Source organism: Diabrotica virgifera, chromosome 8 (genome assembly GCF_917563875.1).
Source record: "Diabrotica virgifera virgifera chromosome 8, PGI_DIABVI_V3a".
Taxonomy (NCBI): domain Eukaryota; kingdom Metazoa; phylum Arthropoda; class Insecta; order Coleoptera; family Chrysomelidae; genus Diabrotica; species Diabrotica virgifera.
The window spans coordinates 23,593,072-23,607,873 of record NC_065450.1 but is presented as its reverse complement, the minus strand read 5'-3'; the positions used below and the strand labels follow the sequence as shown (position 1 = coordinate 23,607,873).

The 14,802-nt window shown below is 33.1% G+C and overlaps 1 protein-coding gene across 2 annotated transcripts in view; it reads right to left on the bottom strand.

The window, feature by feature from the left end:
- The window catches only part of LOC126890402 (WD repeat, SAM and U-box domain-containing protein 1-like), a 205,759-nt gene that overhangs the window by 11,003 nt on the left and 179,954 nt on the right, over nucleotides 1-14,802 (bottom strand). For both annotated transcript variants that reach the window (XM_050659298.1, XM_050659299.1), the window contains exons 11-12: nucleotides 5,023-5,310; nucleotides 1,571-1,766 (exon numbers count right to left, since the gene is read on the bottom strand). In XM_050659298.1, coding sequence (XP_050515255.1) covers nucleotides 1,571-1,766; nucleotides 5,023-5,310 — 484 coding nt within the window. The remainder of the gene's footprint in view (nucleotides 1-1,570; nucleotides 1,767-5,022; nucleotides 5,311-14,802) is intronic.

Sequence of the window (14,802 nt, the reverse complement as noted above, 5' to 3'; positions counted from 1 at the left end):
GAGAGATAATTAAAAGAATACAAAAATAACACATAAAAGTGAAAAAATCCAATAAACAATTGAAGATAACAAGAGCTTTAAAGTTCTAAGGAGAAAATTAACAAATGACAAAAAGGAAATAACAAAATTAAAGGATAAATATGGAAATATCATAACAGAGATGAATTACTAAGTGTAGTAGAAGACTTCAGCGTAACATTGACGTAAAAATAACTAGCAAATTGAAAACCGTCAACTTTTTAGATAAATAACCGTAGGCTGACGTGTGAATCTTTATTAATTAAATGAGAAACTACAATATAGTACTTATTTAATTTATTTATCAAAATCAACTTAAATCTAAACAAAATTAGTTTGATTTAATAGGTATTTTCAATTTTTTTTCAAACGAGGTCACAAGATTCCATTTAAAATGATCGATCGGTCAAAGTGGTTCTGTATCTTTCATTAACGTTACACGTTATGACTATTTGAAGCCTATCTATCTATCTAATTAGCCTTCTTCGGTCCATCTTTAGACATTGGCCTTCCCAATCCTTTTACATTCTTCTCTGTATGTCGCTACAGTTATGTTAAGCACGTGCTTCTTGATATCATCTACCCATCTTATTGGGGGCTTTAGTCTGCTTCGTTTATATTCCCACTGTCTCCAATTTATAAGAGTTTTGTTCCATCGGTCCTCTTTTTGTCTTGACAAAATGTTGTTTGGCAAATCTCCATTTCAATTTTTGCAACTTCTTGCCTAACATCCCTAAATTTGGTTTTCACTCTTATCACTCGTTTCTCTTTTTATCCATTAGTCTTATGTGCAACATTTGTCTTTCCATTGCTCTTTTCATTTTTATGATTTTGTCCATGTTTGCTTTTGTAAACGTCCAAGTTTAGGAACCCTAAATAACAGGGAGTACACATTGATTGTATACTTTGGTCTTAAGATATTTTGGATATCTTTTGTTTTTAAGGATGTAGCTTAGTTTGTCAAATGCCGCCCATGCCAGTCTAACTCGTCTTTTGATTTCTGCTGTTTGGTTTTCCTTGTTAAGTTTTATAATTTGACCCAGATATATATAACGTGATATCTTCATTGTGATGTCCTCATCTGTATGTGTTATGATTTTGGTCTTGCTGTAATTCATGCCTTCAATTCGTGCAATGCTTCGTGAGAAGCCTAAATCGGTTTAGTTCCTCACCCCAAATTTCACTATTATAAGTATAACCGTTCAAAAGATATAAAAATACAAGGAGAGAAGGGGACTTTTGACTAGCACTACATATATATTAGGAAATAATGATACACTTTATTATAACAGCTAATAGGTGCTAGGAGAAAACATAGAGGTTAAGAGTGGTCTAGACTTAGGAGATAACATTCTCCAATGGACGGCAATTCATAATTATGAAATGGTTTACAATGCTAATAAACTAATAATAATAAAACAATTTAATCTTGGCCGCTTAATATCCCACCTTGCTTAATTTGCCTGATAATTCAATGAACTGGACGCCTACGCAGAAATACACGGCATATTTATAAAAAAAGAAAAATCGAATCACAAAAATAATAAATTACCTAGGTCCAGTGAAGCACAAATCTGATCGACAGTTGAGGTGATCAGTTTTCTACCATCCAAGCAACAATTTGCCGCTACAGGAATTAATCCATGCATTTCGATATTCTTTAACCATTTAATAATATCAGCCGTTGTCCAGTCAATTATTGGTTTAGCCCTGGATTGGATTTTATCGGCAACAGCGGATTGAAACATCTGAAATAAAGTTAATATAAAACAATTAATTTTTTACGATGTTAATGAGAGCTTATATTCGATTAAAAGTCAAAGAAATTGTTTATAGCCTTACAACTTTATTCTCTACATTTTTCTTCTACTTTATTTTAAAAGAAACGTTTTGCCGTTTTTTTTCCAATACCGTTTTCAAGATTTAATTAAATTAAATATTTCCCGAGATATTCTATTTTTTTAAGTTTATAAGCCAAAAAAAGGTTTATAATTTTAAAAAATTCCTGAGGCAGCTTAAGTAGTCCAGTTTCAATTCTGTTAAGTACATTAGATAGGTACAGTGACTTTTTATACAAAAATCATAGTTAATGTTGTTCTGAAGCTACTTCCTGTGGAATTTTTATAATAAACTATTTTTAATGGTATTTATAATAATAATAATAATATTTATAATATGTAGTAGTATTTTGTATTTTGTATACAGTTAAAGTCTTTGGAGTTATAGAGCAAAAATTGAAAAAAACACGATTTAAAAAAAGTAGCACACTATCTGCGGTCTTTGCATACCTACAGCAGGAAAAATGAAATAATACCCATGAACGAACACAAAAAACACGCTGTATTTTCCTGTCACCGTGTCACACAAAAAATTGGCCAGAGCAAGTACATGTAATAATTATTGTTAGATGTACTTGTAGTCCAAGTAATGAAGCTTAAAATAGGACAAAACCTCGCAATTTTTACAGAATGGATCGATTTGCTTGAAAATTTGAGAATAAGTAGTGGATAGTCCAAGGATCAAAATCTATATAAGGCCGAAAGGCGCTTTAACCTTAGGGGTGGTTGCCACCCCATGTCGGGGGTGGAAAGTTTTTATTTTATTTTGACCGCCAAAGTTGTTAAAAACATTAATTCTAAGCAAAAAACGTTTTATACATTTTTTTGATAAAATTAATAGTTTTCGATTTATTCGCTACCGAAAGTCTTAGTTTTATAGCGAAAAATCAATGTTTTTAGTCAGTTTTCTGCTAATAACTCAAAAAGTTTTCGTTTTATCAAAAGAACTTTGCTTAACAAAAATGTACCTTTAAAAAATAAACAAAACGGTTTTTTTTTAATTTTCTTTAAGACCAATAGTAATCGAGCTATACTTTATTATATGTTAGCTCTTCCTCGTCAAATGCTAAATATTGTATTTTCAAAGTCAAAAGACGAGAAAACTATGCATTTTTCGAGGATAACTTGTTTAAACTAATTTGAAGTATTTAGAAATATCTATCTCCTGAAATAAAAAAGTAGTCTCTAGCTCAAAAATTAAGTGACTTATAATAAAAAGAATGTCAGTCCATATTTTTTTCAGCGAAAAAGTGATCGGAAACTTCACCCTACTCACCACCCTAATTAAAATTAGTCATTGACCTTATTTGGTCTTCTTTATTTATGTATTATTAATAGGTTCAAGAGGTTTGACCGGCTTATAATAATTAGTTTTTAAAAAAATGGAGTTAAAAGCGAATAACGATTTTCTGTAGTTTGGCAAAAAATGCCCTTTCCTTCATAATAGAAAGATTATCATCAGAGATACGAAAAGATATTAATAAAAAATTGTATATTATTTAATTTCCAAGAAAACGGTGTAAAAAATTTTTTTTCGCGGTAAAAATTGAGTGAGCTATTGACAGTTAAAAATTATAATAACATGCAAAAACCACCTTTACCAACCTTTTCAAAGTCACCTCTTTTTGCGACTGAGTACTTTAAAAGGATTTATTATTAATATCCTTATAGAGCTTATAAAAACCTACAAAATTCTTTTTTAACAAACTTTCTAGGATAAAAAATAAAAAAGCTACGGTTAAAAAATCAATATATTTTTTTGAAAAAAAAAGGAGAATTCCAATTGGAAGCATAATAATGTAAGTTAGCGATGTTTTTAGTCATTGGCCTTATCTATTCTTCTTTATTTATGCATTATTAATATATTTCAGAAGTTTGACTGGCTTATAATGATTAGTTTTTAAAAAACTGGAGTTAACAACGAATAACGAATTTTTGTAGTTTTGTAAAAAACGCCATTTTCTTCAGAATAGAAAGATTAGCATCAGAGATACGAAAAAATGTTTAAATATGAAATTGTAGGTTATTTAATTCTTGAGAATTTGGTTTAAAAACTTTTTTTTACGACAAAAATTGAGTGAATCTTAAATGAGTATAATATCGAAAAACATTGATTTTTTCGATATAAAACTAACACTTTCGATAGCGAATAAATCGAAAACTATTAATTCTATCAAAAAAATGTATAGAACATTTTTTGCTTAAAATGAATGTTTTTATTAACTTTTGAGGTCAAAATGTAATAAAAAATTTTCACCCCCTAGATGGGGTGGCAACCACCCCCATGGTAAAAGCGCCTTTTGCCATCATATAGATTTTGATCCTTGGACCATCCACTACTTATCTTTAAATTTTCAAGCAAATCGACCCATTCTGTAAAAATTGCGAGGTGAAAAGCTTCAGTTCCTGGACTATTGCACTGGACAATTTTCATTGTGACACAGTGACAGGAAAATACAGCATGTTTTCTATGTTCGTTCATGGGTATTCTTTCATTTTTCCGACTGTATATTATTAATATATACAATCATAAGATTTGCTTCCAGCAATAAAATTGCTGGTAAACTTTTCCCAAAAATGGCCTATTTTTCGATAATCTGCCCAGACTATACGCAGAAAGGCAAATTATGGTCACAACCTAAATCCAGGTTTTCCATAGATGTAACGATATCTTTCATTGAGGGAATCGGAACAAAATGCAAAATTTTGACGCATGTCAAAATTTTCAATGTGTTTTAAATGTGTTCAATTTTTTCGAATCCTGAGAAAAATAATAAATATTTTTGAAAAATTTAAACGCTGAATGAAAGATTACATTATTACCGAGGGCCTAAAGTCCCTGAAAGCTTCGATAATATTTATTTTAATAAGCTACAGGAGTGAAAATAAAAGAGAAAATTTAGTGTGATTTTTAATTGCAGATATTTTATTCAATCGATACTTTTTATTTATTCTGAGATACTTTCGGCCCTCGGTAATAAAGCAGTCTTTCATTCGGCGTTTAAATGTTTCAAAAATACTTATTAGATTTCTCAGAATTCGAAAAAATGAATACATTTAAAACACATTGAAAATTTTGACAACATTTTTGCGTCAAAATTTTGCATTTTGCTCCGTTCCCCGTAAGATATTAATATAATACATAAATAAGACAAAAGTAACTTACTAAATGTTGTGGCAATTTCCATAACCATAATGTCTTGTCCAGACAGCCGGTCGCAAGTAGAGAACAATCTTCGTTAAAACAGCAAGATGTAACTATGGAATCATGATCTAGGACATAAAGACAATTGGCACTGTATACAGACCAAATTCTCGCTTGTCTGTCAGTGGCAGTTGAACAGACGAATTCGCTTACTATTTGAGAGAATCTAACACATATCACATTCCCTCCGTGTCCCTGAAGAGATCGCCACAATTTGACTTCAATTTTATCTATAGAGGTGTCACATTTCTGAAACATAAATAACATATCATATTTAGTATGTATTTTACTATAAATATCTATTTAATTATTAAAAATAAATTAAAATAGAGGTGTATAATATGCATTTATAAGCCTTTTTAGTTCTCCTTAATAATCTCATCTGGATTTCGGAGAATAAGCCCTGGGAGCAAGTAATAAACAAGAGGATATACTCAAGGGTGACTTTTCCAAGAATCTGGGTCTAGTGTTTCACAGACGATATTTTAATAGTGACTGGGGGAAAATATTCCAACACTGTTGCTGATCAGATGCTATATGCCCTTCATTCCATAGAGAACTGATGTCTGAAAAAAAAACCTCTCCTGATCCCTTCCAAATCTAAATTGGTATACTTTGGAAATAAGAGTAAGTTTACTGGACTGAGTGCTGAAATTATTTGGAGAGATACTGAAAAGGACCACTGAGGTTAATTATCTGGTGGTAACCCTGGATTTGAAATTATAACCAACAGAGCTAAGCGTTTTCTGAAACTGCAGACAGATTGTCCGTAAAACCTGGAGATTGAAAGTAAAGGTAATCCGTTGGTTATACACACCACACGACCGGCAGTTACTTATAATTCAGTATTTTGGTGGCGGAAACCGCTTTGAAATCTTGAGTGACCACTCTCACTACCTTACAAAAACAATCGCTTCTTAATATAACAGGAGCTTCAATAGTACAGAAACAGCTTCATTAGACGCTATTACAGGTCTCTTCCCCCTGAAATTATACATTTTGGCGGTATTCTTTATGACCATCCTGAGACTCAAAGCAAACAATACTTGGAGGCCGAATTATGTATTGAATAGCTACACAAACACTACTGGGACTATACTTGAGGGATCCATCTTTATGGTGAACTCAGATAATGATGACACCAGAACTAATCTTCACTGACAAGATTAACACAATTATACCATCTAGAGAACATAAAGTCAAAAATATCAATGAAAACTTAATATGGTTTACTGATGGATCTTACTTAATGGTTAACTGATCATGGTACTGGATCAGGAGTCTTTGAGCAAACATGTAACTATAATAAATCTTATAGCTTAGGTCAACATACAACTATATTCCAGGCTGAAGTTTTTGCTTTGGTGGTCTGCATTGATGAAATCATTGATGAAGATCCTCAAGCTAAGCAAAGTTAGTGAGCAACTGCAATGATCTCCTTAACAACTCGGCAAAAGACAATTTTTTTAGTTGTGTAACCCTGAATATTAGACGCTACTCATTATGACCTACCTTAAGTGGACTTACCGAATATTGTCCCTATTACAGGCGTATGATACGCGTTAGATGTCACTAATTCTACGTATTACAACAAAACTCAACATCAACTCCTTTTCCCCCCAACTTCTTGATGGAGCAACACCTTTCTGAAATGCTTGTGTCCATTTTCCCTAGTAAAGTGATAACGGGCTTTTTTTATAGAATTGCAAGGTCCAACTTAGAACTATCAGTAACTCTCTTTTTGTTTTTTGTGTTTATTCGTATGTTATAAATGAGATACTTTATACATCCAAATCGAGGGTAAAATGTTTATGACGCATTGCGTTGTCGTATTTTGTGTTAGTATTCTTGTGTTATAAGTTAACGCATCCAAGCTATGATCGGTATGATATCGTTAGAGTGAGCGTAATAACGCTGATATGTTGTAAGTCTCAGAACGAAAATGTCCGCCTCTGCCTCAAATGGCTTTATATGAATAGTCTAGTTCAGTTTTAACTAGTCTAGTGAAATAAGCCTATTTGTGTTGGCATAGATCTTTCCAGAATCATGTTTAGATATCTTTCCATCCTTGTGAAGTTCCTGCTCTGATTTCGAACTGTGGCTTGCACCAAGTTGAAATCGTGGGGGATGGAGTGAAACGGTGACAAAATCGCAATCATTCCACCCTTTATTTTTCTAAACTACATCATATTTTAAGAAAAAACTACAAGAGACTACAAGAAACGATTAAATGGATTTTATTTAAATAAATGTAAATAGAAATTGTAATGGAAACTTAAAATTTTCAGCTCTAGGCCTACAAGGCCTGTTAAGCCTTATGAATATGTATGTTATATGTGAAAATAGTCACCTTGAACCACTCAAGGGTTACCGACTCTTTGGTTTCGCAATATCAGTTCCTATTTCATCATCCTTCCAGCAAGCGTTCCCATAGAGATAGCTGACCATGCATGGACGTCAACCTCTGACCAAAGCTGGCCTTTCGTGGGAAATGCCGACACCACAGTTTGTAGGAAGATTATAAATTTAGAACTTTAACTTTATTGTATCACTCGTCATTTTAGTTTCTCGCTAGTAACATATTTGCATTATATAATTTTATTTACTTCAATTTATCATAGAACAAAGTATAAGTGTAATTTGTGAAATAAATCTTTTTTAAAAAGTCAATTAAGAAGTTAGTGATTTAACATTTGGCGCAGTCAGTAGGATCCGGTCAACGTTGATAGAACAAGGAAACTAACTAGCAACGGCGGATCCTTATCCCTCAACGGAAAAAGAACCTAGAGCCGTCCTCATTCAACTGGATACTACGGAAGGAACACCTGGTGAAGCCCCTGGTAGCAGATCCCGTTAGAAAACAAGACGTCCTCGATGTTTCTGTTAATGTAAGTTATTGAATCATCTCGTTTTAATATTTTAATATTTGCAAGCATACCGTACATACATCATACTATTTTCAATTTATAATCTTGACTATACAGTAAGTCAAGCCAAGTTGATTATCTAATAACGAAATATTTTTTATTACATACTTTTATTATTTTATCATTTTTATTTACGCATTTCGTTGATTTTATATTATATTTTCGCCGATATTTTACTTTATTTTACCATATTTTACCTGATTTTATCATATTTTACTTTTCGTATTTTGTATATTCTGTTTTTATACTTCCACTGACATATTATTATCAAAATGCCTGAAACACGTTCACAAACCCAAGCTGAAATTGAACCCTACAAACTTTCAGAAATATTTTCCATAATTCCTGAATTCGAAGGAGACCCAATCTCTCTCCCCACATTTTTAGACGCATGTGATTGCGCAATTAGAATGGCTTCGGGAGACCAACGTATCTTATTAACGATTCACATTAAAAATAAATTAAGAGGTAAAGCAGCTCAATTAATAAACTCTAGAAAACCAAGTTCTTATACGGACATAAAAAATTTACTCAACCTTCATTTCGGAGATAGTAGAGATCTCACTTCTTTAATTCAGGACCTACAAAGACTTCGACAGTTATCTAATGAATCACCCTTAACCTTTTTCAACAGACTACAAGTTCTAAATGCAAAAATGCACGCTTCAATCCAAAAATCAGACCTAACACAAGACCAAAAGAAAGCCCAATGCACTTTAATTGACTCTATGGCTTTGAATACTCTTTTAACTGGACTAGAACCCCGCTTAGGACAAATAATTAGGGCTAGTAACCCTCCTGATCTTATTGTAGCCAGTAACCGTATCAGACGTGAACTTCAGTTGTCGTATTTCGAAACACAAAAATCAAATAAAGATAACCAAAATAATTCAAAACCTTCCCAACCGATGAGAAGAACCTCATCTAATTTTTCTAAATGCACAATTTGTGGACGAATTGGCCATCTAAGTAGCGAATGCCGCTCCTCACGTTTTCCTTCTTACCAAAATCAATATAATGGTAGACCACAAAACTACCAAAATAATCAAAATCAATACTCTTCCAACCAGTATAACAATAGACCACAAAACTATCAAGGTAATCCAAACCAATACTCTTCCAACCTACAAAATTTAAACCCACAGAGATCGACTTTCCCTTCTCAAAATCAACCGCAAAATCGCCCCTCTGTTATTCAGAGAAATCCAAATTTTCAAAATTTTCAGCAAAGAGCCCATGTCTTTAATGAATACCCTGATGATCTCGTAGAATTTTATGGAGATTATTATACAGAAAATGATCTCCAAACTGACTATTTTTACGATTATACCAATGATACACCTGATTATACAAATGATACCCCTTATTACACCAGTGATACACCTGATACAAAAAATTATCAGGATTTTCTTTCGCTACCCAATCAGAACCATCCTCCAGTACATACGAATCTTTCAACCGATATCATGAACGTACAACAACAAATCCAAGCCCTCAATTTGGACAATTTAGATCCAAATGTGAATTTCCCCGAACAGAAATTCCTGTAATCCCCTTTCACACAATGAGCTCTAAAAACTTATATTATATCAATGACGCTACGAATACTTTTAAACTTCTAATTGACACCGGTGCAGGAATTACAGTTTTCAAAGAGAATACTGCACGGAACTATCATAACCGATCCCCAGAAAATGTTACCATTCAAGGCATAACCGACGAAAAACTCTTAATTACAGAATCTGTCCTTATTCCTTTTACCGATTATAACCCCCACAAAGTTTTCATTTTTAACTTAGACATTGACTTTGACGGAATAATAGGCCTAGATTTCCTAGACCATTACGAATGTGTAATAGACCTTAAAACCAGACAACTTCATACAAACTTCAAAACCCTTACCCTGCATAAAGTTGGACAAGACACACATAAGCCCACAGAAAATACTCCGGCGACATTTCCTACAAAAATAGTACCGCCAAATAATGTTCAAACATATCCGAAATCAAACACAAATATTAAAGCTCAACAAAATAACAGCTTACTTCACGAAAACACTCATGATCAACAAAAACACATCCCAAGACCAGAGAAAAAACGAATAAAAGAAAAAATAAACCAAATTACGATTGATAGCCGAACGGAACAAATATTTAAATTAAAATGCAACCTATCTAATACAGACGCAATACTGTCATCCCAAGAAATCGAAAAAGTTCGAATTCCTCACGCATTAGTCCATGTAGACGAAAATGGAGACTTTTTAACTTCCGTCATTAACGCTAATGCAATGCCAAAAGTAATCGAATTTTCGAATATTTCTATCGAACCTATAGAAAACTTGGAGACAATTTTCACCTACGACGAAAATTACTGCGAACATCCAATTATAGACAGAGAACAAATAATTAAAGAACAACTGAGAATTGACCATTTAAACTCAGAACAAAAGGAACAAATTCTAAACATTTGTACGGAATTTTCAGATATATTTTACGTAGAAGGTGACAAGCTGACATTCACGAACGAAATTAAACATGCACTCGAAACAAACAACGCGAAACCGATATACAAGAAATCTTACAGATATCCGCAGGTTCACAAAGAAGAAGTCAAGACACAAACAAAAAAAATGCTAGAACAAGGATTAATTCGGCATTCAGTAAGTGCCTGGTCGAGTCCAGTGTGGGTGGTACCCAAAAAACTTGACGCATCCGGCAAACAGAAATGGAGAGTCGTTATTGACTATCGTAAACTTAATGAAGTTACAACAGAAGACCGTTATCCACTTCCACAAATTTCAGAATTGTTGGACCAACTTGGTAAATGTCAGTACTTTACAACATTAGATTTGGCGTCCGGATTCCACCAAATTGAAATTGATCCAAAAGATATCCAAAAAACAGCATTTTCAGTTGACAACGGACATTACGAATTTGTTCGTATGCCTTTCGGATTAAGGAATGCTCCTTCCTCCTTTCAACGAGTAATGGATAACATTCTCCTAGGAATTCAGAACGAAAGATGTTTAGTATATATGGACGATATAATCATCTATTCAGCCACCATTCACGAGCACATATCACGACTGACAGAAGAATTTAAAAGATTAAGGAAGGCAAATCTGAAGATACAACCAGATAAATGTGAATTCTTAAGAAAAGAAGTCGCATACTTAGGACACATCGTAACGGAACATGGAGTAAAAACAAATCCTGACAAAGTATCATGCATAAAAAGTTTCCCAGAACCCAAGACAACTAAAGAAATAAAATCATTTTTAGGCTTAGTAGGTTACTACCGTAGATTTATACCGAATTTTGCCAAAATTTCCAAACCACTGACTAAATTACTTCAAAAAGATGTCCCTTTTGTTTTTAATACAGAATGTAAAGAAGCATTCAACGATCTTAAAAATATTCTAATGACAGACCCAATTGTCATATATCCAAATTTTGAAGAACCCTTTTTACTCACTACTGACGCTAGTGCTTTCGCAATTGGAGCCGTTTTGTCACAAGGCCCATTAGGAAAAGATCTGCCAATCGCTTGTGCCTCAAGAACATTATGCAGTGCAGAAACCAAATATTCCACAATAGAAAGAGAATTGCTAGCCATAGTATGGGCAGTAAAACATTTCAGACCATATCTTTTCGGTCGCAAGTTTACTCTTATTACTGATCATCGACCTTTTACATGGCTATTTTCAATTAAAGACCCAGGAAGCCGCCTAGCACGTTGGCGCCTAAAACTTGAAGAATATAATTACAAAATAGAGCACCGTTCAGTAAAAATCAATAGAAACGCAGATGCACTCTCACGAATAAAAATAAACAATTTTAAGGACTGTGCAGACTTTCAATCAAAACTTGCCCTGCACGCATCCGACAACGATGAAACAGAGATCCAAGAAGACGAAGAAGAAAAAGAGAACACAGAAGAAGGAACAGAAAAGATGTAATATTTTGTATTTTGACAACGGCACCCGATTTGGGCGTCGAAACGTTAATAAAATTATTTTTTTCATTTTAATTGTGGCTTATTTCCCATATAAATAATTAATCAGAAAAGATGTCCGAAGAATTCGAAAAGTTTCTTGAATTATATAGAACAAAATCCATTATCTATTACTCCAAAATAGAAACGTCAAATGCAGAACTGTGAGACAAATCTCACAAGAATATCGTTACCTTTTTCTGGCAGAATAAACTTGAGGACCTGCACGAAAAAATTAAGAATGACATATTCGAAGAAAATATAGAATACAGTAACCGAAGGATCAATATCGTATCTAGTAAAACCGTAAAAGATCGAAAATATTTCATTATCCCATTACCTTTCGATCCACAAAGAGTAATGTCGTACTTATTTCTCATACTTTATGCGAACCAGGAACAATTTGACGAATCAAAGACCTATTGCATAGAAAATAATCTCGAACTTCCCATCTTAGAAATATTTTCCTACATATTTGCAGACAAAGAACTTAAATTAAAAATCTGCCAAAATGTAATTAAACAGGCAAATGAAGACGAAACCCCACAAATCCTAGAACATTACCATTGTGGCAAAAATAACTTGCACAGAGGAATAAACGAAACTGTTAGACGTATAAAAGAAAAGTATAATTGGAAGAATTTAGCAAAAGATGTCGAAAAATATATAAAAGCCTGTGAAATTTGCCAAAAGGTTAAAATTTACAGAAAAAATCAATATTAGTTATAACGGAAACTCCGAAAACGCCCTTTGAAAGGATCAACATAGACATATTTGAATATCCCACTAGAAACTATGCATTAACCATTAGAGATGAGCTAACTAAATTCACTCAAGCATACCTTTTAACCGATAAAAAAGCAGTCACCGTAGCAAGTACACTCCTTCTATTTTTCCAACATTACGGAACACCTTTAAGAATACATTGTGACTGTGGTCGAGAATTCGAAAATGCCATAATTAAAGATCTATGCAACCTCTATGATATAAAATTAACATTTTCTAGTGTAAATCATCCACAATCCAATGGATCTGTAGAAAGATTCCATGCCACATTATCAGAAATGATCCGAGCAAATAAATCCGAAAATCCCAATGATCACCCATTCGTGATCCTCCCTTATGCAGTGATATGTTACAATAATACGAAAAACAAGACACATGGTTTCACGCCCTACGAACTAGTCTTTGGACACACTGCAGGACGACCACCAGAAACCCTATATAATCAAAAAAGCCTAATTAGCAAATATGTTAGAGACCTTAATAACCGTATGGAATACTTTTATAAAGTAGCCAGAGAGAAGACAGAAAGAGCAAAAGAAAAAGCTAAAGTAAGATTTGATGAAAATATTTCATCACAACGCCCTGACTTTAAAATTGGTGACAAGGTATACGTAAAAGAATCGCAAATAAAATCAAAATCTGAAAATTTATTTAATGGACCTTTTCAAATTCAAGAATTATTTACAAATTCTGCCATTCTCCTAAATCCCCAAACGAATCAAATTTCTAAAGTAAATTTTGACAGACTAAAACCATACTTTGAATAAATTTCTTCTTTAGAGATTCTATGGACTACTTTCAGTCGCCTACTCCCAATTTCACCTCTCTCCCATAAATAATACAGTCGGAATCTTCTATCACGAAGAAGGTACCATTCGAATATCTAACGATAAATGGACATTACTTGTTTACAAGGAATTGCTCCCTATAAAAACTGCTATATCCAACAACGACAAAATTTTAGAAAACTTGCTAGATAAATTTACTAATGCCGATACACCAAGAAAACTTGCATTTCAATCCGAGGTACAAACACATATCAGTTTGATCAGACAAATTTCAAATTCCGTAAATTTAAAATATAGAGAAGTAATTGCCGATACACGAGCTTATAATCCACGCCAAAAACGAGGATTAATAAATGGTATTGGAAGCTTATGGAAATCTATCAGTGGAAATTTAGACGCATCAGACGGTGAATATTTCAATCAATGTATAAATAGGATCACTAGAGATGAAAATCAAATTGAATCACTCTTAAAAAATCAAATCTCTGTTACAACTTCTGTCATAAAATCTTTTAACACCACTATCCAAAAATTACAAATAGACGAACAAACTTTTAACAAAGACCTACACGATATCGAAACTACTCTTATAGACATTGCTGACGACATCTCATTTTACCGTGCACAATTACAAACCTTAAATTTGTGTGAATCGTTAATGGAAAGCTACATATTTTTAGAAAATTATCTCAATGACATTTTGAATGTCATCACTTTTTCTCGATTGCAAATTTTACACAGTTCAATTATTTCTCCCAATGATTTACTAGATTCATTGAAGATTATCTCACAATCTTTACAAAATAATGTATTACCATTGCCCATCTATACCTCAAATATAGCCCAGTATATTGATATAATAAAGCTTCAAGCATATCAACTGGATTCAAAAATTGTATTCGTCCTAGAAATCCCACTAGTCGACCCCGAAATCTATACCTTGTACCACTTATATTCGATACCAATATTAGATAATCAAACTGGTCTTTTTCATACACTTTCTACAATACATAAGTATATAGCGCGAGATGATGATTCAATTTCGTATGTATTACCCCGAAACACAGAAGAATGCAAATCAATTAGTCCAAACCAAAAAATGTGCACAGATATTCTTCCCTATCCAATAGACAGCGATACTATCTGTGAAGCCCAGTTATTGAAACCAGTTAGCGTTCTACCAAAAACTTGTCAGATGTCAACGTTTTTAGCACAAGATTACAATGTGCAGGAAATTGACCGAA